General features: G+C 39.9%; 1 protein-coding gene across 3 annotated transcripts in view; it reads left to right on the top strand.

The window, feature by feature from the left end:
- Positions 1–26,917, top strand: part of ARHGEF3 (Rho guanine nucleotide exchange factor 3) — a 138,512-nt gene that overhangs the window by 50,292 nt on the left and 61,303 nt on the right. For 2 of the 3 annotated variants that reach the window (XM_063121331.1, XM_063121332.1), the window contains exon 4: positions 5,048–5,110. The exons of the other annotated variant lie outside the window; for it this stretch is intronic. In XM_063121331.1, the coding sequence (XP_062977401.1) occupies positions 5,048–5,110 (63 nt within the window). The remainder of the gene's footprint in view (positions 1–5,047; positions 5,111–26,917) is intronic. 3 annotated transcript variants of the gene reach the window in all.

Genomic DNA, 26,917 nt, shown 5'->3' with positions numbered 1-26,917 from the left:
TTTCAAGGTGGAAATCAGTAGTATGATTATTTTCTTGAAAAGAATCTGTGATAATTGTGGATGTTCATGCACTTTTAAATTATATTAATGTGGGGAGAAAAAATGGAGAGAGAAAAATGGACTTTGAGAACCCTAACAATATTATTATTATTATTATTATTATTATTATTATTATTATTATTATTCTGCCTTTTTCCCAATACTGGGACTCAAGGCGGTTTTACAAAATTAAAACATATAAATAAAAATATACAAAAGTTAAAAATATAATTAAATCTGCTGTAATATTAAAACATTTAAAACATTTAAAATCCAAATAACAATTTAAAAACAACAACGATTAAACCTGTGTCTTCAGGGGGAATGTAACCACATCCAGTACAAGCTGAATCCCTATTCCCTGATTTGCCTTTCAACTGACCCCAAGCACCTTTGTCTTGTCAGGATTAAGCTTCAATTTGTTTGCCCATCAAGTCCATTACTGCCAACAGACACCAGTTTAGCACCGAAGCAACTTCCTTGGAACTGGGTGGAAAAGAGAAGTAGACTTGTGTGTCATCAGTGCACTGGTGGCACTGCACCCCAAAACTCTGGACAACCTCTCCCAATGGTTTCATGTATGTGTTAAATAGAATGGGGGACAAAATGGAACCCTGAGGGACTCCACAGGCCAATGAACAAGGAGTTGAACAGAAGTCCCCTAGCACCAACTTCTGGGTCCACCCCTCCAGGAAGGAATGGAGCCACTGTAAAACAGTGCCTCCAAGTCCCATCCCAGTAAGGTAGCCCCAAAGGATGCCATGGTCGATGGTATTGAAAGCCGCTTTCAATAAATTACAGCATTGTTTAAATTAGTCTTACCACCACCTCCATCAGGCAGGCTGGAACCCTGCCTTAGCGAAGGGAAACATTGACCACTCCACTTACCCACTTGGCCAGTCCCCTTCTGACCGTCTAGACACTGGGGGAGGATCATGGAAGCAAGTAAGTCCGTGATCCTAACCTTCCCTCCCTCTACACCCTTAGGTATAGACATGCCCATTGTGTTGGTTTAAACTGATGTGACAATGTATCTGGACCTATATTTAATTGTAATGTGCCATTTTATTCTGCACACTATAACCTTCTGGTTGTGATGCCAAGAGTTTAGATATGTGAAGGTCCTGCCTTGATGACAAATACTTTTTCAGCAGAACAATTTATTTATTTATTTAAAACTTTTCTTGGCTGCTTTTCGGGGCAAGATCCTTTCCAAGGTTGCAAGCCGTCCGAAAGCATACATGTTTAAGAAACAGGATTTAACTACCCTTTATTGACCTGCAGTACTAACCCTTTGAGCCTTTAGAGAAATAATTGCAGTTTGCATCCAAATGCTATAATCGTGGATGTATATGAAAGGTCATCCAAGGATATGTGATATGTTTTCATAACAGGTATATAAGCAGCTTTTGCATTTGTATGTATTTTCCTTCTTCTAACACATTAGCTACAGCAACTTGGGAATTAAATTTATGTCAGTTCTCACTAACATTTTGTGAACACAGAGTAGGTCAATCTTGGTTTGTTCTGAAAAATTATTTGTAATGATGCTTTTAAATAATATCTGTTGTAAAGGTCAGGAGAGTAAAGACCCAAAAGAGAAAGAAATGATTTGGCCTGTGCGGGATTTATAAAGAAAGTAAAGGTGTGATTAGGAACTTTGTTCACCCCTGATTTTTTTAATTCACTGTTTTAGTAATGTTAACAACCCTTTTGCCCTTCACAGCTTGTTTTGATAGCCATTGTGTTACATTAAATAAAAATAGACCATAGCTTCTGAAACGACGTTTTGTTTAATGTGGGAAAACATTATGCCTGCCCATGTTACTCACATGTAAGATGGTCCGTAGCAGAGCTTTTTGTTGAACTGTTACAGACCTGCTTCCTTTTGTGCCAGGAGGTAGCCAAACAGTTCTTTTAGATGCTTTAAGAGAGTCTTCTCGAACCTGGTGCCCTCCAAATGAGTTGGCATTTCAATCCCATATCCCACAGCTAGCAGGACCATCCTGGCTGGGATGATGGACATTGCGATCTGACACATCTGGAGGGTGCCAGGTTGGGGAAGCCTGCTTTAGGGAGCTTTCTTCTTCATGTTGGCAAACTTACTATGACAGCAGAGAAGGAGGTCTCTTGTTGGTTTTATTTCCATAGAATAGAATATCTAATGTATGGCATGACAGATAATGCGGATCTTTTGCAAATGTGTTCTCGTTCTGTTTCTTATTGAAAAGAGAGGTCTTATTTCGTTATTCTGATGCATGTTTCTGCAGACTTTATATTACAGAAGCATGAAACAAAATAAGTAGCTTGGTTTTAGGTTGTGTTTATTTCAGAGCTCTCATTCTGAGTACACCTTGTATTTTATGGCCTTATGGCCCCAATGTTTACATTTGTTTTTTCTAATGCTCATATGGACATATACCTACCAATCAAGCATAACACTTCATACATTTCATTGAGTGGGCTGGACAAAAGCTTATGGCTTAAATACGTGTGTGTGTGTGTGTGAGAGAGAGAGAGAGAGAGAGAGAGAAAAGAAAATATTCTATGTGACTAGATGAGGAAACTGACATGGTTGAAGGATCAGTGATACCATTTAAATCTTCAGGTAGCTTGGTGGCAGAGTTGAAGGCAAATATATTTTGAACAACATTCTATGTTTCTGTCCACATCACAGGAAATGGCTTTTATCTTTCTGTTACAGCTTTGCATTTCCTCTACCAGTGGCTGTGCATAAATCTCATTTATCAGTCGCTTAAATCCAGTGATAATGCTAAGATTGGCTTCCTTTTCCAGTGTCTAATTATTTTAATTCCTGTGATTAAATCTAATTGGATAAGTTTTTCTCATCTCTTGTAAGATAACTAGTAAGAAAGCAAGGCAGGAAAAAAATGCAGACTTTGTAGCAGTAAAATCTGGCCTTGCCATGCGTATTGATCTATGTGTTGCCAAAAAAGTATCTCACAAGGTTAGTTGTGGGGATAAAAATCAAATAACTTATATAGGCAGCCTTAAGGTACTTGGAAAAAAATCATAATAAAATAATGAGGTTCCAAATATGGGTTTTCCATAAAAATAACCCTGGATATTTAGGAACATAGTAAACTTCCGAGTCAGACCATTACTCCATCGGGCTTAGTACTGTCTATTGGCTAGCAGCAGCTCCCCAGGGTTTCAGGTAAGATTGTTTCCTAAACTACCTGGAGATGCCAAGGATTGAAATACTACAGTGTTCAGAATGTAGACATTTTGTAATTAACCATATTGGCTTGGATCCTGAGGTGATTTCTGTGGGCAGAGTTTCTGGAGGAAACACTGGAGGAAGAGAGGGGGAGGTAATTTTCATTTCAATTTTCCCTCCCCTATGAAACCTCTTGGGCTACCCCACACACTATTCCAGAGAGTTCCCTCACTAAAACACACACACACGAGCTCATAATGCTGCCATCATGAAAAATGTTACTCCATCCTATTTCATCAAAGAGAAAATACTGGGCTGCGTCTAATTTCATGTGAGTGGACTTCCCTTCGCACAATAGGACTTCCCCTTCTTCTCCTTCCCGCTGAACATGCCATCCAAATGTGTTCCAGAGGGTTCCGCAATCATAGAATCATAGAATAGCAGAGCTGGAAGGGGCCTACAAGGCCATCAAGTCCAGCCCCTTGCTCAATGCAGGAATCCACCCTAAGCATAACTGTGTCCAGCTGCCCACAACCTCCCTAGGTAACTGGTTCCTTTGTTGTACTGCTCTAACAGTCAGGAAGTTTTTCCTGATGTTCAGCCAGAATCTGGCTTCCTGTATCTTGAGCCCGTTATTCCGTGTCCTGCACTCTGGGAGGATCGAGAAGAGATCAGATCTCTTCTCGATCCTTCAGAGCAATATTGGGAAAAGTGGAGGGGGCTGCAGAGGAGAGAAGGGATCCATTCCACCAACAGCGTCTATTCCACTGGCAGATAGGCACCATTGGATACAATCCATTGCTTTATAAATCACTGAAGATAAGTAAATTCTCTTCAGTTATTTATAAAATTTCTATTGTTTAAAGTAATGAACAAAATATGTTTTGAAGTTCATTTTGAATGAATCCTGAATCTCTATGCTTCAGCTAACAAACACAAACTTGTGTACTCTTTTTAAATATTATGGAGTTTATTCTAAAATACTGAGTGTCACAAAATAGATTCTATAATGAAGGCACTTATTAATCTGTACTGAGTTTATAGCCTTTAAAAATCCTGATTTGAGATGGCTCATTCTTTTAGTTCATGAATATGCTTGCTGTGTCATGGAATAAATTTGTTCATGGAATAGGAACAATTGAATATAGGATTAGCAAATGGATAGCAGACAACATAGAGTTGCTTCCTAAGCACCATTTTTAAAGATGATGATGTTGGTGATGAGTTCATTTTTTTCTCATTCAAAGGCCCATGCAAAAAATAATGTCCTACATAAGAATAAACCTGGTTGGTGGTGGGGAAATCTTATTTATGCTACAGTTAATGAAATTGTTATAGATTGGGTATTGCATTCTTTGATGGGCACACTCACTGAATGCATACCCAGAGATTTTTCTCAGTGCTAGATTTACAGGACGTGCCCCCTGCAGAACCTCCAAATTATTTAAACTCCCATGACTTAAAAAAGCAAGGTTTAAGAATTTGGTGAGACAACTTAAAAGTGAAATGGTTCTGGTACACACATGCTATTTTGCTACATTTCTCCCTTTCAAGTGCTCTTGTTCCAAAACCCCAAACTACTTTTTGAAGGCTAGAGTTAGAAGAGTAGTTTAGGGGGTTGGTAGGGGTATCTCCTGAAAGACTAAATCTGACATAAATTTGAGTACACAGGCAGTGTGTGAACCTTTGTAGAAACCAGCCATATATTTTATTTGAAAAGGCTTTTATTAATATCTTAATGCAGTAAGGTGCAAAATAAGCACGTAATAAATATGTTGTTTTACTGCCTTCTATTACTGAGCTCTGCTTGTTATTCTGTTCTTGTAGAAGAAACGTAAAAAGAGCACCCAGGATGAAGACGCCATCAGTGTTTGCAGCTTTGAATCAAGCGTGAGTAATTGGTTGCTTAAATGGAATGTGCACGGTGTGTGTTGCTAAAGTGGGAGTATTGTTGCCCATTTTAATGCCAAACTGTTTGTGGCTGTAATAAAAATATCTTCTGTTTGCGTGTTGAAATATTGGTGACAAATTGACTGAAAATGGTCTGTTTTTGAGGCAAGTTTTATTCACGGAATCAGGTTTACATCCAGGAAGATAGTTTAAGTGGAATAGAACATTATTGCGTGAGATCCCGATGACAGATAAATATTAGGCTTAAAACTCTACGAGAAAGAAATGGCAAGACATTAAACCATATTGAAATATTGCTGTGCCTCATTTGATAGCTGTGACTTTATTTGAGGACGAGTTCATGCTGGTTTTGTAAGATTTTGAGTTTTATATAATTCTATAGTGAGATCTTGCTGAATCATGAATAGGAATTTAGAAGTTTTCATTTTCATTTTAGATTGACCTCAACTACCCAAACAAACTGTGGTTAATCTTAACGATAGTTAATGCAAACTTCAAGTCTTAGTTTTTCCTCTGCTAACTTTAGTTAAGATTTACCATAGTTTAGGGTTCAGATGACACGCTAAATTGTGGTTAATCTGAACTAGAAGCAGAAGCTTCTATTCTCCTCTTTGAGGCCACATTGGAGAAGGGGATGTGTGAGCCACAGGGAAAGTTAAATTTATTCTTGTAATATAGAACATCTGAATGCAACTCCTGTCTTTGATAACAAAAAGTCAATTGTTATAAAATGTGTACTGAAATTCAAGAAGATGTTTCTAACAATGCAGTCCTATAAGTATCTATTCATAAGTAAGCCCCGTTGAATTTGATGGCCCTTACTCCTAGGCAAGTGTAAGCCTAATCATGGAATTGTTTTGTGCTTGATTATGTAACTAAAGGTAAGAGTAATTCAGTACATTGATTATGAACACTAATCCCATAGAATAATAAGTATGCCTTTGCTATAGCTCATCAATGTCTGCTTGCTGTTATATCATGATTTAAAGCTCCATCCGACAAGCGTTTTATTGCACGCTCATTACTGGGCACTCACAGATTCCTCGGAGGTAGCTCACATGACATCGTCTGCCTCTTGCATGCCTTCCACCCCTTCTGGTCTTCCTTGCTCCGTAAGAAAAACCAGAAAAACTTCGAAATATTTTTTAAGCCAAAGTTGCTGCTCTCTCCTACTTAGTGTGGGAGAAGCAGTGTGTTCACAATGAGGGACTGAATGGCCCTCATGCACCTTGTTTACTTCCTGTTTGAAAACAAGAAGTAACTGAGTATCCAGGGAGAAGTGACGGTATCCCTTGTTAGCCAGTGTTTCTTCCAAGGTGTGATGGAGCTTTTAGCTTGAGAGAGGCATGATCCAGCTGTTGATCAAAGTGCTGGGCCAGGGGTTTTTTTTAAGGGGAACGCAGACCAGGCCCCAGCGGTGGGTCTTGTTGAGCTGGCATCTGTCCAAGATTAATCTGCCCAAGGTTCTTTAGCCTGTCCTGATTTTGATAGTAATTTTGGAACCACAATTATTTTAAAAGACTTTCTCATTTGGAAAGTGTGGCACAGTCTCTTAAGATATTTGATAGAACATAATAGTACTTAATGTTATACTAGAACTTAATAGTATAATGAAATTTTATTTATTTATTTATTACATATTTATACTGCCCTACAGCCTAAGCTCTCTGGGCAGTTTACAACTAAAACCATAAAATCCAGTTTAAAACTTTAAAAACACATAAAACCAGAATAAATTACAGCCCAGGGAAGGCTTGTTTAAAAAGATATGTTTTTAGGAGGCGTTTAAAAGTTACTACATTTTTTGCCTCTCAAACTGCATGAAGGAGGGTTTTCTAGAGGGTGGGTGCTGCTACAGAGAAGGCCCGCTGTCGAGGTTTTTCATGGCAACATTCTCTTCGTGTCGGGATGATGAGCAGGGCCTCCTCTGAAGATCGTAAATGTTGCCTGGGTGTATATAAGGGAAGGACTAAGAAATTGATCACAAATGCATGTGGTATTTTCTCATGGTCCCTCTGGCATGTGTGATCCAAATGCTAGAAAACTGTGTGTCCATATGTGTGTGAAGAGTGTTGTCAGTTGCATGACCAATGTTTGATTTAGCTCATTGTACTGCCTGGTTAATGATAATGCTCCAGTTCTCTACACTGTTCTGTAGCGCTAAGAACATGATCTTGCATCACATGCAAGCACTTACAATTCTTGGTAGGCAGGTATTCTGTGTGCTTCATAGAACCATGGAATTATAGAATAGTTGAGTTGGAAGGGGCCTATAAGGCCGTCGAGTCCAACCACCTGCTCAATGCAGGAATCCACATTAAAGCTTGCTGGGTATTTTCCATAATTAAACAATGACTGAATAGTGCTTTCTAATTAAAATGCTTTATAGATCGTAAATCAGTGGTAACTGTGGCAAAATATTGTAATTTCTATTTTTTAATTTTTTAAAACTTTTATTTTATTAAGAGTGATGTTGTTTATGTCAAGAACTTCTTTGTAGTATATGATGCCTCACACCTGTGAAATCAAAATAATGAAACTTGCTCTAGGCGTTGTGTCAGAGTAAATTGTATATGAATACATTTTCTGATCAAAGATACTGTGAAACTATTATTGGGCCCATTCAGAGGACACTGAGGGCTCTGTGGTTAAACTGTGCTTCCCTGTAGTTAGCACTAACCACAAGGCGTATGTTCGCACATGACACCGTAAACCCTGTCCGAGTTCTACTTCCTTAACCACACGCTAGCCGCAAACCTGTTAGACGAGTGCCTGAATCCTCAGAATGCTCCGCCCTGTATCCAATCAGCCCTTGTGCTACGGGAGCCGGCACTTACATCCACCATTTTAGTTCAGTTTCTGAAGTCAGTAGCCATTACTGCTGAAATGTGGCCATTGACGCTTGTGATCACCGTGTCCTGTGGCTGTAACGCCAGCAGGTTTGTTTATGCAGAAGGCGCCACAGTGCTGTTCCGGGTTCGCAACCATTTGGGGTGTGTCTGCTGCTATGCTTGATGCGGTTGGCCATTTTGAGGAGGTGCCTCTGCCATTATGTTCTTAATTCAGTTTTATGTATTTTATATTTACTGTTGTTCCCCGCCTCGGTCAAAATGGAGAGGCGGGTAAGAAATAATTGTTATATTATTATTATTATTATTATTATTATTATTATTATTATTATTATTGCAATGTAATTTACCTTGGCACTTAGGTTAATTTTTATACCGCCCACAGAATTTAAATGGTTTGGAGCATTTATGTATCTAGTGCCATGGTGCTTTAAGGCAGGGGTTCGCTGAAGTTAGATCTCTAGATGTTTTGTACTTCAACTCCCAGAAGCCCCTGCCATCATGGCCAATGATAAGGAAATTCAAAACATCTAGAGATCTTTCTTCCCAGACCTGTACCAAGGAGCGAGATGTATTTATTTATTTATTTATTTATTTATTTATTACATTTCTATACCGCCCAATAGCCGGAGCTCTCTGGGTGGTTCACAAAAATTAAAAAGAAAGCAGAGAAAAAGGAAGGGGAGAAGTGAAGGGAGGGAGGGCTGAGTAGGAATTTTTCCTCCCACTAAATGGTGGATAGGTTTTTGCCTACTCCATCCTGGAAGTTAAAATGAGGAGGGGGATAAATAGGTTGATTTGTTTTCGGGATGTGTGGGAATTTGCTATATTAGAATAGGGACAGTGAGCAATCTGGCATCTTCTGATGATTGGCATGTCTGGAAGTCCCGCTCTTCGTGGGCTTTACAGCTTTCATGTCAGGATATGGTATGCCTTTGGAGATCCTCCTGCCTCATCTACTCAGAGTTTTATGGCTTTGAGTGGGGGTGATGTGGGGCAGTCTCCACACACTTATAAAAGTGTTACATAAGAGAGGGGACAGGTTTACCTGGCTTAGGAGAGTGGCTCACCCATAATGCCAGGCAAGTAGCCCGAGGTAAGGACATTGATTCCTGCACTTTCACATGCAAATCTAGGGAGGAGTGAATCTACCTTGTTGTTTAAATAAAGAGGCCCTAGCTTATTCCCAAGCTCTGGTGTCTGTGGCCTTAGCTAGACCTAAGGATTATCCCAGGCAAATGGAGGAGTCGTCCCTGCCTGCTCCCGGGATCCCCTGTGTGTCATTTGGATGCACAGGGATGATCCTGGGACAATCCCGGGATATAAGCCTGGTCTAGCCATGACCTGTGTTTTTACTCTATGCTTCCTTCTCCACTCACAAGTATTATCTAATTGGAAAAAACATGCATTTCAACAAGCCTCTCAAGAGCATAGAAAAGAAGATGCAATACCATTAGCTCACACAATTATTTTCTTGTTAACTATTCAAGATAGATCAGTTTTTGTTTTCTTCTAAATAAATAAACAAACACGGTGTTATTTCAACCCATCTCTTCCCACAAAAAGATTGAGTTGGTTCCCACCTAATATCAAATTGTGGTTTGGCGCTACCTGAATGAGCTTTGAGGTTGTGTATTTCCCCACTTCCTCTACCATTTGCTTTAGATGTCTCGCCCATTTTCTTATTTAGCAGCAAACCTTAGTCAAGCTATGGTTTGTTGCTAAAATGGGAAGAAGGGTGGTGGTGGAGGAATATGTGAGCACAAAGCTGTGACCCAGTGTATACAGGCAGACTGAGGGGCTGTCTATATGTCTTCTAAGCCTCTCAGTGGCTGCGCAAGAGTGCTGGATCAGTTATACGATACAGCCGCCTATTCGCAGCCGGCACAGGGCTTTTCGTTAAAGCTGCATGGTTAGAAAATGTTGGGAATTTACCTTGACCTTTTTGTTCAAAGCAAGGGCACTTCAGCGGTGTGACCTTGCTCCGGGCTTGAGCCCGGGAGGTTTATATAGGATGGTGGCACAAGTATTGAGTCTCTTGGTTACATCACACCCCTCAATGCCAAAAGTAAAATAAATTGCAGCATTGATTAAATTAGTCTGGCAAACACTTATATATTAGGGACGATGTGACAATGTTAAGCTTTTTAAAGCTTTCTTCAGATAGATGGGTGGAACTGTTTGTATTGCATATGGGTGGATCCATTTCCAGCTGGCATATATATCTGTCCACACTTCATGCCCATGTATAAAAATAGAATTGTAACATATAATGCTTCCTAGCAGTGTCGGACTGTCTACCTTTTCCATAATAGTGCATCATGAAGGAATAATTTCCTGTCAGTCTTTCACAGGATGCATTCAAGCATTGCTCATGGTTCTGCTTGTTCAAAACAATAGAGATACTTGGCATAAAAATATTAATTTTTTTAGACAATTGATCGGAATTTTGGTGGCGAAAGAGAGAAAACCAAATGGCGACTTCTTGCTTGAAAGTATTGTAATTTGTTTATTTGTTTATTTATTTAATTACATTAAATAAATAAATGCCTTTCTCCTCCCCGCCACCTCTTGCAAGGAATCCAAGGCAGTTTATATGATCCTTCTCCTCCTCTCCATTTTATCCTCACAACAACCTGGTGAGATAGGTTAGGCTGAGAATCAGACACTGGCCCAAAGTTACCCAGTGAGCTTCATGGCCAAATGGACTAGAACTCAGATCTCCCAAGTCCTAGTCCAACACTCTAACTGCTAGACCACACCTGGTCTCAATTTATCATGGAGTGTTCCTGCACGTAAGTAACACTGCACATAAGTAACATTCTTTATTATTGAGATTAGTATTGAGAATACAAAACAGAATTCAAGCTTTCAAATAGTATTCCATAGGCTTGCATTCAAGCGACCACACAACATGAAAAGCAAAGAGACTGTGAACTTGTTTCTAAACTTACAAGGGGCTTATCTACATCAAGCAGGATATTCCACTATGAAAGTGGTATATAAAAGGCAGGAGCCACACACTACTGCTTTATAGCGGAATTGAAGTGCACTGCAGGATCTACATTACTGCTTTATAAAGGTGCTGAAGTGCACTGACAATTGTTGGGGCCCATGACACATCTACACCAAGCAGGATATAACACTATGAAAGTGGTATGAAAGCAGTATATGGTATGTGTAATCAGGGCCAGACTATTTTGTGCCCTAGGCAAGGTGAGCTACTTGCACACACACCCCAAAAATTCTCAACTTCGATTTTTAAGAATAGATATTTTCTAGAAAAAATAAAAAGCACAAAACTTGGAACTGCTAAATTTATTTTAAATTGCAAGTGTAAGTAATAAACAATTTTTGATTATCTTTCACAAATCCAACGGGGGGGCACCCACCATCTCGTGCAGAGACTGAAGGTGCCTGGAGGGGTGCAAATGGGGTGAAGAAGCCCATGATTTCACTAGGTGGCCTTAGACAAGCTACTTTTCCCAAACTCAGCTCTCACCCACTCGTCCTCTCGTAAATATGGGGATAATACAGGTCGACACTACAGAGTTGTTGTAAGGCTTACAACAAAATGATGCATATGAAACATAGTAAGTTAAATACTAGGTGTTTTAGGGAATTCTGCAAACAACAGCTGCAATAGTAACAACCAGCAAGGCTTTCTTTGTAGAACTAGGGGGAAAATCTTACGCATATTTAGATAGACCAGTCCTACAACCCCCAGCATTCCCCAATCAGCATGCTGGGAGTTGTAGGACATTTTTTCTGTCTAAACATGCATAGGATTGCACCCTAAGGGTACAATGTTTAGAGGGAGGGGATAGTCCTATAATCCCAGCGTTCCCCAGCCGGTCATGCTGTACGGCTCTTTTTCTGTCAACATACACAGGATTGCATCTTCAGAGCTTCAATCCCAGACACATCTGAACTGAATGGGACTAGTCCCGATTTACACGTGCCTAGGATCAGACTGCTCTGTTCTCCCAGAAATGAAGGTTGTTTCCTAATAAAGTAACCCTATGCATATCTACTCTGAAGTAAACTCCATTAAGTTCAATGGGACTTACTCCCAGGTAAGTATGGGTACAGGATTTTATTTATTTATTTATTATTTATTTATTACATTTCTATACCGCCCAATAGCTGGAGCTCTCTGGGCGGTTCACAAAAATTAAAACCGTTCAAAGTATAAAACAACAGTATAAAACCATAATATAAAATACAATATAAAAGCTCAACCAGATAAAAAGATCAGCAATGCAAAATTACAAATTTAAAACATCAAGTTAAAATTTATTTATAGACTGTTAAAATGCTGGGAGAATAAAAAGGTCTTCACCTGGCGTCTAAAAGCATATAATGTAGGTGCCAAGCAAACCTCCTTAGGGAGCTCATTCCATAGCCTGGGTGCCACAGCAGAGAAGACCCTCCTCCTGGTAGCCACCTGCCTCACTTCCTTTGGCAGGGGCTCACTGAGAAGGCCCCTGAGGATGACCTTAGGGTCTGGGCAGGTACATATGGGAGGAGGCGTTCCTTCAGATAGCCTGGCCCCAAGCTGTTTAGGGCTTTAAATGTTAATACCAGCACTTTGAATCGGGCCCAGACCTAGACTGGCAGCCATTGAAGCTGCAAAAGGACTGGCGTGATGTGGTCTCGTCGACAAGTCCCTGTTAGTAATCGTGCTGCCCTGTTTTGTACCAGTTGAAGTTTCCGGACCGTTTTCAAAGGCAGCCCCACGTATAACACATTGCAGTAATCCAAACGAGAGGTTATCAGAGCATGGATAACTGTAGCTAGGCTATCTCCATCCAGATAAGGGCGCAGTTGGTATATCAGCCTAAGCTGATAAAAGGTGCTCTTTGCCACTGAGTTCACCTGTGCCTCAAGTGACAGTTCTGGATCCAAGAGCACCCCCAAACTAGGATTGCAACCCTAACCTTTTACTTATATTTTATTTTCTCACATGGCAGGTATGATTGCTTCCTCTGCCTTTATTGTGTCCCCCCCATCCGATCCACTCCAAAAAGACAAAGACATCATAACACACACACACACACACGGAGGGGCTCCACTCGATCGTCTCCGTTTACGATCTGCACTCCCTCCCTTTTGCAGCCCTCCCTTACCCCACCACGCCGCACCCACCATCACCTCCATTTCTCCCTCCTCAGTGTGTAAACGGAGCATCCCTAAACAACCTGCTGTTCTCTTAATGGCATAGCGTGGGGTGGGAGGGGCCGAGGCCACGTGCGGATGACAGTGGACGCATGCTGGGCTGCAGTTAATCAGCGACTCAAGGTGTTTTCTTCCGCTAGGCTATTAAGTCGCCAAGTCCTTTCTGCACCAAGGGAAGAATTACTACTCACGCACACACGCGAGGAAAGCCCGAACTGTCACTTCCACCTGCATTATGATCACATACAGTACTGCGCCCCTCTGAGGTCTGCACCCTAGGCGGTTGCCTTACTGGCCTAATGGTAGTGCTGGCCCTGTGTGTCATGGGTCCCAACATTTGTCAATGCACTTCAATACCACTATAAAGCAGTAGTGTGCTCCTGCCTTTTATAAACTGCTTTTATACCACTTTCATAGTGGAATATCTGCTTGGTGTAGATGAGTACAAGGAGAACGTCCTTTTACATTTGTGTACAAACCTATTTTTCATTCAGAGTGGGTAGAAAAGAAGAGTCTTGTGAGGTACTAAAGCTTGCATTTTTTCCACCAACAAAAGTTGGTCCAGCAAAATAAGCTTTACTTACATTTTTACCTCTTGAACCTGCTGTGTGTGAATTCGGTTCTGTCCACCATAAATGTAATGAGACTATTAAAAACAATCATGGGGTGAAATCCAGTGAAGTAGTTCTGTTAATGGAACTGCTTCCATTAAGGGAACTGGGAAGGAGGCAATTCCCCCCCCCCCCCGAGGCTCAAAATCGTCTCCATGTTTTTCTACAAAAAACACTCAGTGGCTTACAAAATAAAATAAAGTATATCAAGTTAATTAAAGTTTTAAAAAACCCAATAACCAATACTAAGACTTTAAATTAGAGGTGCACAAGCTGTGCCCCAGGGGGCACATGTGCCCCTCACAGAAGCTCTGACCTCTCGCCATCAGATTCCCTCTCCTAGTGATCCTGACACTGATCACTCTTTCCTCACTAGCAAGGGAAGAATGATCTGTATCAGGATCGCTGGGGCAACTCCCATACCAGCATCATAGAATCATAGAATAGTAGAGTTGGAAGGGGCCTATAAAGCCATCGAGTCCAACCCCCTGCTCACGTGTGGGCCTCTTTTCCCAGAGTGGCTGATCCGTTGCCTTTGGGCAGGTAAGGTGTTCTCCTGTTATTGTTCCCCAGTAGCTAGCGTTCTGTGGCATTCTTTCCTTCTGCACCTGCAGGATTTCTGTTTCTTTTGCTTTGTGGTGCAGCAAAAATTAGATAACAACATTTAAAACATAGCAGGCTGTACAGTTTAAAGTTTTAAATATTAAATATTTAAAATTAATATTTTAACTATTCAAGCAAATTTCTAATGGACATGCTGTTTTGAAAATCTGACTTTTCAGTATTTATTTATCTTTGTATACATAAATCACAGGCATAGTAAAATTCACTGTATGATATATGTTTGTGATTACTTGTTCTGTTAGACAGGTTAGGTGGGCAGATTCTGCGCTAGTGATTTTCTGATGGCCAGACAAGAGTGTATCCATCTGCAGTGACTGTGTAATGTCATAGTCTATGACATACAGCTGACAAACTCCATTCTAAGCATGTATTTCTGGCGCCAGAAATCTTAGGATTGGATCATAAATCACTATTATATCGTAGCATACTCAGAGCAGTGAATGCCTTTAACATTTTATTATGATCTGGAGAGGTGATGTTAGTCACATTAGATGTATTATTAGTTTTCATGTTATGAATATTGAATACGAAAACATTCTAATTCATGCACATTTCCTGCATGCTGGTTCGGAGCTTAGATTCTGCATAGATTTTTGATAGCTTTAAGGACTGAATTTGAACTTGGGATGTTGGAAGGTCAATTGCTGACAATTCTTCTGGCCTAATTAAGGCTAATAAAACCTGATTATCAAATTCTACAAACCTTAAATTAGAAAGATCAAAGGGGATTAGTCTCATCTCTGATTAATGGACTTGAGGTAATGGAAAATATATTGTTGCTGCTTTTATTGTTTGATTTTCATTTAATGCTGTTACCCAGTAGTGATAGAGAGGATGTAAAACTTAAGGGATAGGGGTAGATATTCATGAATTATGTATGTCACTCTATTTTCTAACAGAGTAGGCAATGTTCATCTGGATTCAGAATTTATAATAAAGTCAATGTATATAATCTATTTGTAATCCATTGCCTCAACAGTATTAGCTGCAGTTTCTCTTTTATAAGGAAAGTTATATGCTTTCAATATGGATCTTAAAATATGAGATAGATAGCAAAATTGTGTAATTGTGTATTGACTTTTGGAACCGTGACATGGCATAAATACAGGTTTAATCATGACCAAAATGGGACAAAAAACATCAGCAAACACACTCAAAAGCCTTTTTAATGAGATTTCTGACAAAAGATATTTTAGCAACTAGCGCTATCTTCATTGCCCATGAATGCCTTTGGGCCACATGTATGATATGAAGACAGTAGGCAGCTGTAGCCCAATGCTTTCCTCTGCAGAACACCCAGGCATTCAGCAAGACTTTCTTACCATCTTTATTCCATTCTTAGCCTGATCCCACTGTTACCTTTCCTCCCCTCCTTTCCCTCTCCTACCTCTCCTCCTTCTTTTACTTTGCATTTGTCCTTCCTTCCTTTCTTGTCCTGGTAGCATTTTATTATTGATGATACTATTTTGGTTTGGTGGGTTGCAGGATTGGGGCGGGGGGGGGGAGAAGAGGTCTGTAAGGATTTGTTTGTTTGTTTTGTTGTTATGTACTCACTGGCCCCATTCAGAAGACACCTTAAACTACGGCTTTAACCACAGTGGGTAAGCCAGAAAGCAGGGCTGTGTTCAGAAGACATCTTAGACCATGGCTTCAATCACAGTGAATAAGGCTTTTTGCGTTTTTCACTGTGGACAAAGCCAAGGTTTAAGGTGTCTTCTGAACACAGCCCGGCTTTCTGGCTTACTCACTATGGTTAAAGCCATGGTGTAAGGTGACTTCCAAATGGGGACACTGTTTGGTTGGGAAACAGATTAAAAATCTTAATGATAAAAAAGAAAGGGGGGGGGAGAAAAAGGGAACCCTGCTGCTGCTGTCTGGTAAACTTGGGTGGGGGCTAAAAAGAACAATGAGGGCTAGTGAGAGCATTAGGGGGTGCTAGTGAGAGCAGCAGGAAGCCAGACGGGGGGGGGGCTACTGGGAGCAACCTGTGGTTTAGGGGAGGGTTGTGTGCTTGCATATGTGAATGGATGGGTCTGTGTGTTCATCAGACATAGTGAGGGAGAGAGAAAGGGGTTAGGGCTGATCCAGAGAAAGGGGGATTTTGGAGGGATGCTGAAAGATCCGTGAATGTGGTCATTCATGTATTTACAGTGAGTAGAAGAAGGAAAGTGTGTATGTGTGTACATGATGGGTTCGTGGGGTGCTTATTTGTGTGTGTGTGTGTGTGTGTGTGTGTGTGAGAGAGAGAGAGAGAGAGAGAGAGAGAGAGAGAGAGAGAGAGAGAAGTGTGTGTGTGTATGGGTGATGATCCGGGGTGAGAGAGATGGAGAAAATGAATTGACTGGGAGAGAAGAGGGAGTGGGGAGGGGAAAAGATTTTGATTTCTGTGATATAGTATTCTGTTGGTGCTGAAAAGTATGTCTTCACAGGAGTTGTTTTCTGTCTTGGGGCTCAGACCCCGGGGCTGTCTATATGTCTTCGAAGCCCTGCAGTGGCTGCGCAGTGGCACTGGGTCAGTTATATGACACAGCTGCCAACTCACAGGCACCGCGGGGCTTTTCGTCAAAGCAGCGCAGTAAAAAAATTGGGAACTTTGACTTTTTTCTTTAAAGCGAGGTCACCATGGCCCTTCCACCATGTGACCTTGCTCCAAGGTCAAGCTGGGGGTGGATGGCGATCCCTGATTGGTCGCTGGAAGCCAGGCAGAAGGCAGGGTTGTGTTAATTAACTTCTCTGATGCTGCGTTAATTCACCCCAATTTATATCCAAAACTGCATTTGTGGAGGAAGCTTTCTTCCTTTACTTTGCTAATGCACAGCTGTGTATCTCCAGTTTATAAAAATAGAGATCTGCTGTGTTCCCTTACAGCTTGCTCTAATGGGACAAAATTGGAGGGGGTGCTCCCATAGGGAGAGCATCCCCCATTTCACTCCATTCTTCCAAACTGTCAGGGAAGCAGCAGATCTCTATTTTTACAAACTGGAGATGCACAGCTGTGCGTCAGCAAAGTAAAAGATAAATACTCCCTCCACAAAAGTTCAGATCCTGTCCTGGATAACTTGGGATTTTTGCTTCTTCTCAGAACAGTGGACATAATGGGGGATGGGGGGGAGCTATTTATCCTGCATATGCTCCCCCTCCACCAGGAAGTATGTGTTTCCCGGCACTGAAAATCTGGGTTTTAGGGACACCTAGCTCTGCCGTATAACACTGATGGAGCAGAGCCAATTTCATCACACCGCAGAGAATTAAAGCAATGTGCTTTCCTCTTGTGCTTGTCAAGATGAAGCCCCCACCTCTGACTTTTACTCAGTCTTTTAGGCAGTTTTCTTGGCCTGTTTGACTAGCCAGGCATCCCAGGCCAGCTCAGGACAGTTTCTCAAATTGCCAGATGTGCCCAGGCCCCCCCAAAAAAAGTTTCTAATGCTGAGGCATAGATTGTACCCCTTATGAAGAGGGAGAGCTCAAAAGCATACAATTATTTCCTATTAAGATAGACAAGAAATGCTTACTTTTGTAACCGTGTGGCTTTTTTTTTACTTAGTCAATATAGTTTATTAATTCACCAGATGTAATCAAACTCCTGGTAACCCAGACTATTCGGAATGATGCTTTGTTCTTTAATGGACTGCAGCTCTCACTTGTAGGTAACTATCAGGAAGCATAGCACAATAATAGTATTAAGAGATTTACTGGTGTCCTTAGTCCAGAGAAAGCAGGTCAATGTAAGGTCAATGTATCAGTCGTTTCTTAGCAGGGATCTTGCCTCTTGGGTAACCGAATGATGTTTAGCTGCAGTGTTTCACTTTGAATTATTATGTAGAGATTTTTCAGTAACAAAATAATTGGTTATCTATAGAAGAAATTTTGAAGAAATCCTAATGGTGGCAGAGGAGAAGATATGCCACTACCAACAAAGTGGCATTTGTATAATTATTTTGAAGATATAAAATACTACTTAAACAAGTTCTTAGTACTCCAAGTGAATGCTTGACCAAAAAAAGTGTTGAAGTGTATTATTGCTTATTTCAACCAAAGGGCAAAATGCATATAAATAATTCAGCAGCCATCCTAATCCTCCTGTCCCCTCCCTGTAACTTCTGCTTAGCTGTGTAGCTTCTCATTGTCTAAATTAGATCAGCTAATCCTTAGTCATCAAAATGGAACCCTGTAAACAGTATTACCTGTGGCGAGACATAGCATAGTTTATTCTATTAGACCTGCTTTGATGGGTTTCTGTTCTAATACTTCCAGTTATTCTTCTTGCCTACGTGTCTCATAGATGCTTGCTCAGTTCATTGTATAATAATGTCTTGTTCTTGACCAGTTATAAAATTACAAATCATTTTATTCAGAAGATTAGGTCTGTAAACTAGACCTATTATAGGGCTAATAGCATACATTATCATAGTGGCATCCTTTTATAGTTAACCTCTCCTTTTATATTTGTAATAAGAACATAAGAAGTGCCCTGATGCTGGATCAGACCAAGGGTCCATCTAGTCCAGCACTCTGTTCGCACAGTGGCCAACCAGCCATCGGCCAGGGATGAACAAGCAGGACATGGTGCAACAGCACTCTCCCACCCGTGTTCCCCAGCAACTGGTGCACATAGGCTTATTGCCTCGAATACTAGAGATAGCGCACAACCATCAGGGCTAGTAGCCACTGATAGCCTTTGCCTCCAGAAATTTATCCAACCACCTATTGAAGCCATCCAGATTGGTGGCCGTCACTACATCTTGTAATGGTTTGCCGCACCTAATTTCTAGACAAGCAAAGGTTGTCAGAAATCTTCTTCTAAATTAAACTGTCTAGGGAGCTTCATACCGCTTTTGGGCGGTATAGAAATGTAATAAATATATTTATAAACTACTTTGCATTTGTTAACAGTACCTCTTGGATTCCAAGCTTTTCTTTCATAAATGTAGTAATTTTCTGAATCTGAACAGAAAATAAAAGCCTCAATGTCAAACTATATCTGATCAAGAAATAAATTATGAGCCATCACAGTATTCCAGAAAGAGCTTACTAAACTATTGACCACCTGATTTAGAAGATGACACTGATTTTTAAAAACAGGCCTCTTGAATGGAATAGATTCAGAATTAGGAACACTGTAGCTTTTCATGAACCTAATTGCACTCACTCCTATATTTTCCTCTCGCCGATATAATGCATAAACTCTGGAAAGTTAAGATAAGAGGAGCTGGAAATTAAGCATTTGTTCCTTTGTGTGATTAACTTGAAATGTGAACAAAATCTTTGTGGCGCCCACAAGGAACTACATATACAACATAATTATATAAACTAATGGAATAATTCTTTTATTTGCTTCACCAGAATTGAAGTTGAGAATGCAACATCTCCAGTGTTTGGTCTGAACATGTCTGTTTTATAGTTTAAAGATGACTGACTTTGTAAAAAAGCATATTAATTACTTCTTGCAGATGAGCTGTGTAACATGATCTCAGCTTTTTTAACCTTGTTGATAATACATGTGGCTGCGCTGGCCTTATCCAACACCCTGATTAATTGGTAATGACAGATCTGGTTTTCCTTTTATTGTTTACTGTCATGAGATATAATCTTTTCTGCTGTACTTGGTGTTTCAGGGTTAAGACAGAAATTTAAATGGAATGGTGGGCTTTCAGTGTTTTGCTATAATACTTTCCCCCCCTCTTTCATAGTACTAGAACTCTTGGTCATCTAATAACGCTGAATGAGGGGAGATTCGAAACAGAAATTACATAGTTAAATTATGGAATTCACTACTGTACTATGTAATGATGGCTGCCAATTTGGACAGTTTAGGGGATTAGACAGATTCAAGGAGGATAAGGCTATTAATGACTACTAGTCCTGACAGCTATATATTACCTCTAGTATCAGAGGCAGTATGTTTCTGAATACCAATGGCTAGCTGCTAGAGAATACATCCAACGGGTGCTGTTGCTATCATATCATGCTTGTGGGTTCCCATAGTTATCTGTTTGGCCACTGTGGGAACAGAATGGTCTGATCTAGCAGGGCATTTATGTTCTTAACACACATGTTATATACTCTAAAACAGAAAACCGGCCAGAGAGCTCCGGCTATTGAGCAGTATAGAAATGTAATTAATAAATAAATAATAAATTAATAAAACAAAAACCTGCTTTCCTATCCATTTTCTCATACCATGTTTAACCTTTTATACCTCCATCATACCTTACCCTCCAACTTGCTTTCCCCCCTTTTAAACTATAACCCCCCAAACATTGGCTGGATTCTTTTGAGCTGTATTTTCTTCTCAAATGTGGCTCCCCCCTTTAAATCTGTTTGCATTGTGATTTGAGAAATAGGAGTAGATAATATTAAACCTGCTTTAGTCCATTTATAGAGAAATGCCAAGAACTGTATAGACTTTGTAATGCACCATTGGGCTGAGTTATTATTATTATTATTATTATTATTATTATTATTATTATTTATTTATTTATATAGCACCATCAATGTACATGGTGCTGTACAGAGTAAAACAGTAAATAGCAAGACTCTGCCGCATAGGCTTACAATCTAATAAAATCATAGTAAAACAATAAGGAGGGGAAGAGAATGCAAACAGGCACAGGGTAGGGTAAAACTAACAGTATAAAGTCTGCACAACATCAAGTTTTAAAAGCTTTAGGAAAAAGAAAAGTTTTTAGTTGAGCTTTAAAAGCTGCGATTGAACTTGTAGTTCTCAAATGTTCTGGAAGAGCGTTCCAGGCGTAAGGGGCAGCAGAAGAAAATGGACGGAGCCGAGCAAGGGAAGAAGAGGCCCTTGGGCAGGCGAGAAACATGGCATCAGAGGAGCGACGAGCACGAGTGGGGCAATAGTGTGAGATGAGAGAGGAGAGATAGGAAGGAGCTAGACCGTGAAAAGCTTTGAAGGTCAACAGGAGAAGTTTATATTGGATTCTGAAGTGAATTGGAAGCCAATGAAGAGATTTCAGAAGCGGAGTAACATGGTCAGAGCGGCGAGCCAAGAAGATGATCTTTGCGGCAGAGTGGTGAACAGAAACCAACGGACTGATGTGAGAAGAAGGAAGGCCCGAGAGAAGAAGGTTGCAGTAGTCCAACCGTGAAATAACCAGTGCATGAACAAGCGTCTTGGCGGAAGAGACAGACAAAAATGATCGAATCCTGGCAATATTATACAGGAAAAATCGACAAGATTTAGCTACTGCCTCAATATGAGGAATAAAGGAGAGCGAGGAGTCAAATATAAAGCCAAGGCTACGAGCTTCCTTGACCGGAGTAAGCGTAACATCATTGACAGTAAGAGAGAATGAGAGATGAGGAGAAGGTTTAGGAGGAAAAACGAGCAATTCAGTCTTTGCCATATTGAGTTTCAAATGACGATGAAGCAGCCAAGCTGAGATATCTGAAAGACATGCCGAGATATGATCGTGAACATCAGGAGAAAGTTCCGGAGATGACAGATATAGTTGTGTATCATCGGCGTACAGATGATATTGGACGCCATGAGATTGAATAAGCTTGCCCAAGGGCAACATGTATAAGGAAAACAACAACGGGCCAAGCACCGAGCCTTGCGGAACCCCTACTGAAAGGGGAAAGGAGGAAGACGAGCTGCCATTAGCCAACACGCTGAAAGAGCGACCCGCTAGATAGGAGGCAAACCAGTTATAGACAGAGCCACAAAATCCAAGGTCATGAAGGGAATCTAAGAGAAGATCATGATCAACCGTGTCAAAGGTTGCAGTTAGATCAAGGAGAATAAGAATGGAATAATGGCCTTTAGACTTGGCAGTAAGGAGATCATTGGTGATCTTAGTAAGGGCTGTTTCAGTGGAATGCAGAGGACGGAATCCAGATTGAAGTGGATCCAAAGCAGAGTTACTAGAAAGAAAGTCAAGACAGCGAGAGTAGACCGCCCGCTCCAGGATCTTTAAAATGATATGATTTGAAATGATAATATGATAGTTGTTTTGGGTAACTTGGAGACAACTCTGATTTAATATAAATTAATTTATTAATTTATTAATTTATAAAATTTATATACCGCCCCATAGCTGAAGCTCTCTGGGTGGTTTACAAAAGTTTTAAAAAGTGGACATTAAAAAGTATACAAAATTTAAAACCATCAAAAAATATAAAAACAACAGTATACAGTATCTGTTTTAAACAACAACAGTTCTGGGGTCCATTAAAAAACAAACAAACTTAGCATATGTTGTTAAATGCTGTTAAAAGCCTGGGAGAAGAGAAATCTGTTGTTGCAATCCAGTTTTTCAGATCTACGCATGAAAAATATATAAACAGTTCTCTGAAAGCACTGAGTGGCAAAATTGTTTTATATCAACTCTTAAAATTGGCTAATGGAAACGTTACTGTTGCTTTGTGCATATAATCCATTGGTAATCCCAAAGCAATAATTGGTAATCTGCTATTGCCAGACAGACTTCAAGCAATTTTTAAGATTTTAATGAAAGTACTTAGACTCCTAGAAACTCCTGTTCCCAAATTCTGCTTCCTTCAAATTTGGCTCCATTGTTGCTGTTCTGCTGCTGTTGGACTGTGATTGCATATAATATAGTCAGTTCATTTCTATGACACTCCTGTGAAGTAGGAATGCTTCCATATCTTACAGCCGTGGAGCTTTATAATACAATTGTTCTTTTTTGTATTCATTACTGATAATGTAGTTGTTCCTACATAGAAATAAACAAGCAAAATTAAGGTACATAGCATCTTGTTGGAAATCCTCATACTATGAAAGTAACTGACAGGGACGGAAGTAGACTCTTAATAAGCCGAGACATTATACCTTTCCTGTGCAACATGAAATTCCAGTGGTTGTTGAAGTCGGGATACTGACTTAGATGGATTGAGTAGTAAAACTGCACCTTTGTTGTTACACCCCAATAATTCCCCCCCCCCCCCCATAATATGTTTGGTACTCCATTATAGCATAAGAAAATCTTAGGTCAGTTTCCTTTAGAACACTGCTACAAACCCTCCATGTGTTTATTCTTCTCCAGCATAAATCCCGATGGGCTGTCTTAAATTATATTTTGTACTTGGATTGCGCATGTGACTTGATTCACAGAAATAAATCCCCTGACTACCATAAATAAATAATAAACTAATAATTCACTGCTATTAATAATAAACTATAATAATTTAAAAGAAAGAGTCTTGTGGCACTCTTAAATCAGTTAAAGTGGATGAAAGTCCCCAAAAGCTTACGCCAAAATAAATTTGTTAGTGCTTAAGGTGCCACAAGAGTTTTTGTTGTTGTTGCTGCAGTAGACTAACACAGCTACATTCTAAATATAATAATTTATTATTACTGTAGTAGATTCATTTACTCAAGGGAGCAGACAATGTAGCTTAATCAGCAATAGAATTCAGGATTTCCTCTTTTTGAAATGCTGCTTCTAGTCTAAATCAATGTGTCCTATATGGTTATGCTTACTGCTTGTTATTAGAGACATTTTGCAGCATTTATGTTGAGTTTGCAGGAGGCTGAAATAGAAAGCCAATTCTTTTGAAAAACAACAGACAAAACATTCAGTGGTTATAATAGTGGGAACTTCCTTTTCCTGTTCTCCTAATGGATCTCATTTGTTATTTGGTATGATTATACTGCTGATCTGTATGCTGTTTCCCTCCTGCACATGTCTTCTGCAGCTGTGCACTGTTGTAGATGGTATGATCTGCTGTACCCTTGACAATTTACTAATGCAATTTGTTTTGTTCTGAGCAGCATTGTCACACTAGTCTGGAAGATACCTTATATTTCAGACTTTTGTTTACTTACCAAAATATTCCTTCAAGTACTCATCTTCTGTATTAGGTTACCTCTGTAGATTTTAAGTTATATTTTATTTATTTACTAACTTACGCTATTTATATCTCACACCTTCCAGAAGTTTCCAATATCCAACATGAAATTCAATGTCAAAGCTCAAACACAACAGCAGCAGACCTGATAAAATAAAACAGTTACCTTTACCTCAACTGCTTAAAATCCCAAAGCTAGAAGTTCAAGCCCAGACAGATACAAATATCTTTGCCTGATGCCTAAATTACATCAGCATAGATGCCAGCTAAGCCTGAATAATCCTCAATGAACCATGGCATGTAGCCTGAACCCGGTCACTAAGTAACTGCAGCAGCATCTCTTCAACCCCAAGCTCCAAAAACAAATGCTCCATGTGCAACATGACATAGTTGTCATGTGTTAGCTCCCTCACTCTGGAATGATCTCCCTTCTGTGGTACATCAAGCACTGACTATTATGTGCTTTTGATGATTATTAAAAACTTACTTGTTTACACTGGCTTTTCCCAACCATTTATTTACCTAAATGCTGCTCAGTTTTTAATGATGTTGTTTTGTAATATGTTGTTTACCACTTTGGGATTTTTAAATTAGGGGAGCGGTATATATATAAATAAATGTACATTGAAGTTTAAAAGTGAAATGCAACAATGAATTCAATTTTTGTAAGCTCTAAATAATATATAGTCACTACGGTTGGCTCATGCATATAAGTAGAACCGATCAAATATGCATCTGATGTAAACATAATCTTGAACGCCCACATTCTTCATAGGCATTTGTAAATAAAACCAGATTGCTTCATCAGTCTACACTCTAGATCACTCATCACTGAGAGTTAGTGTGCAATATTAATTTATTCCACTGTCAAAGTGATTTCTTAATCTTCAAATGTGGAGATTTTTGGTATTCCAATGTATTTAAAAATCCAGTTGTAAAGAGGCTCTTGAAAAGCTAAGCCAGGAGTAAGAACCTTGGTCAAAAAAAGGAAAACAGATATGCCTGAACCTTCAGTGGAGCTCCAGCATCAAGTTCAGAGTATCAATCTAAAGTTATTAAATATACAGTGGTTTAACTTAAAGCTTTTAATGGAAAGGTTACTAGAGCCATTAAAATCTAGCTAAAACAAATCTATTGCCAAGTGTTCAGGGCAAAGGAATTACCAGGTTCTGCATGGTAGGGATCAACAATTATTTATCTGTTCTTTCTTGTGCTCTCACTTCCCACAGATCAATCAGTTGCCCAAGTATTTGGTCTTTATATATTTCTAGTTGTCATGGAGTCTTGAGTTTTCAGGTGTAACGACACGTCATGGTGATCATGCAAACAAGCCCAGTTTGTTGTAGGATTATGCTTAACCCTCAAAATAACCCCCACTACATGACACAACAATCCCCGACAACGCCTGGTCTGGGGCTGTGTATTCACAGCACACACCACAGCTCTTCAGGGTAAATTAGCCCTCGATGGGCTGTTGTGTTGTGCAAACTAGCCCACTGACATGGATGGCTTCAGTCAGTGAGTGGGAATGGGGATAGTATGTATGGGAATCACTGGTAGTTCTGATATATGCTACTCTCTGCCCCAGAACAGAGAAGTCTTGGAGGCACGAGCTCTAATATCGGAGAAATACGAAACAGATTCTTATGACTTCAGATTCCTATGAATCTGACCTACTGGAATCTTCCAAGTCACATGGATTCTGTGGACTTGCAGGACATTTTTTACTTTCTGGAATTGTATGCAAATTTAGTCCTATGAAAATATGGAAGTTACTGGAAAGTATGCTAATATTTACTCAATCTTTTTAAAAATGTTTTATAAATCTCTTTAGCCTCCCCTGTGTAGCATTCTTTTTTATGCACTCTGTTTATTGATTGTATTCTGAGCTAAGAAAAACATGTAAAATATGTTTTTTTGTGAAGGTGAAGAAGGCCCTTTTGCTTGGGTTAATGGATCTTGTCAGTGCCAACTCCCACCTTTTGGACCTGTGCATTCTTCCAACCTTTAGTCTCCACACATGCAGAGTGTGTGTGTGTGTGTGTGTGTGTGTGTGCGCGTGCATGTGACAGGACTGAACTGTTAGTGTATAATTAAGAAATAAGCTATTCCTCTACAGACCTTTGTATGCATGAATAAAATTAAATTGAAAAAGCTTCCTGGACAAACAAATGGCTTACATGCCTTCCCAAAGACACTTGATTAGGTTTTTTTCAACAAAAACATTTGCTGAACTGACAAAGTTGTGGTATGGCGCATAAGGGGAGATGTCTGGAATTAAGGAAGCAATCATTCTTCAAAACATGACAGGTACATACCAGGTCTTGTATAACAGAAGGCAACTTCTGCAGACTGCTCAGAGCAGATCAAGGGGGAAAGTAGCAGAAGATGAAGCTTCTGTGATGAGTCACTGAGTACATAGGCCTGACTGGATTCATGACCCTGACATTCCAGCTGAATTAGTAGCTGAAATGTTGTCTCTGTGTAGTGAGTGATCCCAGCTGAGAGCGTTTGGAATGAATCAGATGGCTTTAGACAAGATATTGAAAAGAAGTGTATGGCTAAAGGAACCTGGACCTGCCCAAGGGCTAGACCTTATCAGACTGTATGACGGATATTACATGCATGGATGGAGTTTTTAAAAATCAACAGGCAAACTGAAGCTGATCCCGAAAAGACTGATGTCATGA

The sequence above is a fragment of the Elgaria multicarinata genome, chromosome 3 (assembly GCF_023053635.1).
Source record: "Elgaria multicarinata webbii isolate HBS135686 ecotype San Diego chromosome 3, rElgMul1.1.pri, whole genome shotgun sequence".
In the NCBI taxonomy this organism is placed as follows: Eukaryota; Metazoa; Chordata; class Lepidosauria; order Squamata; family Anguidae; genus Elgaria; species Elgaria multicarinata.
This window is presented reverse-complemented; position numbering and strand designations above follow the sequence as displayed.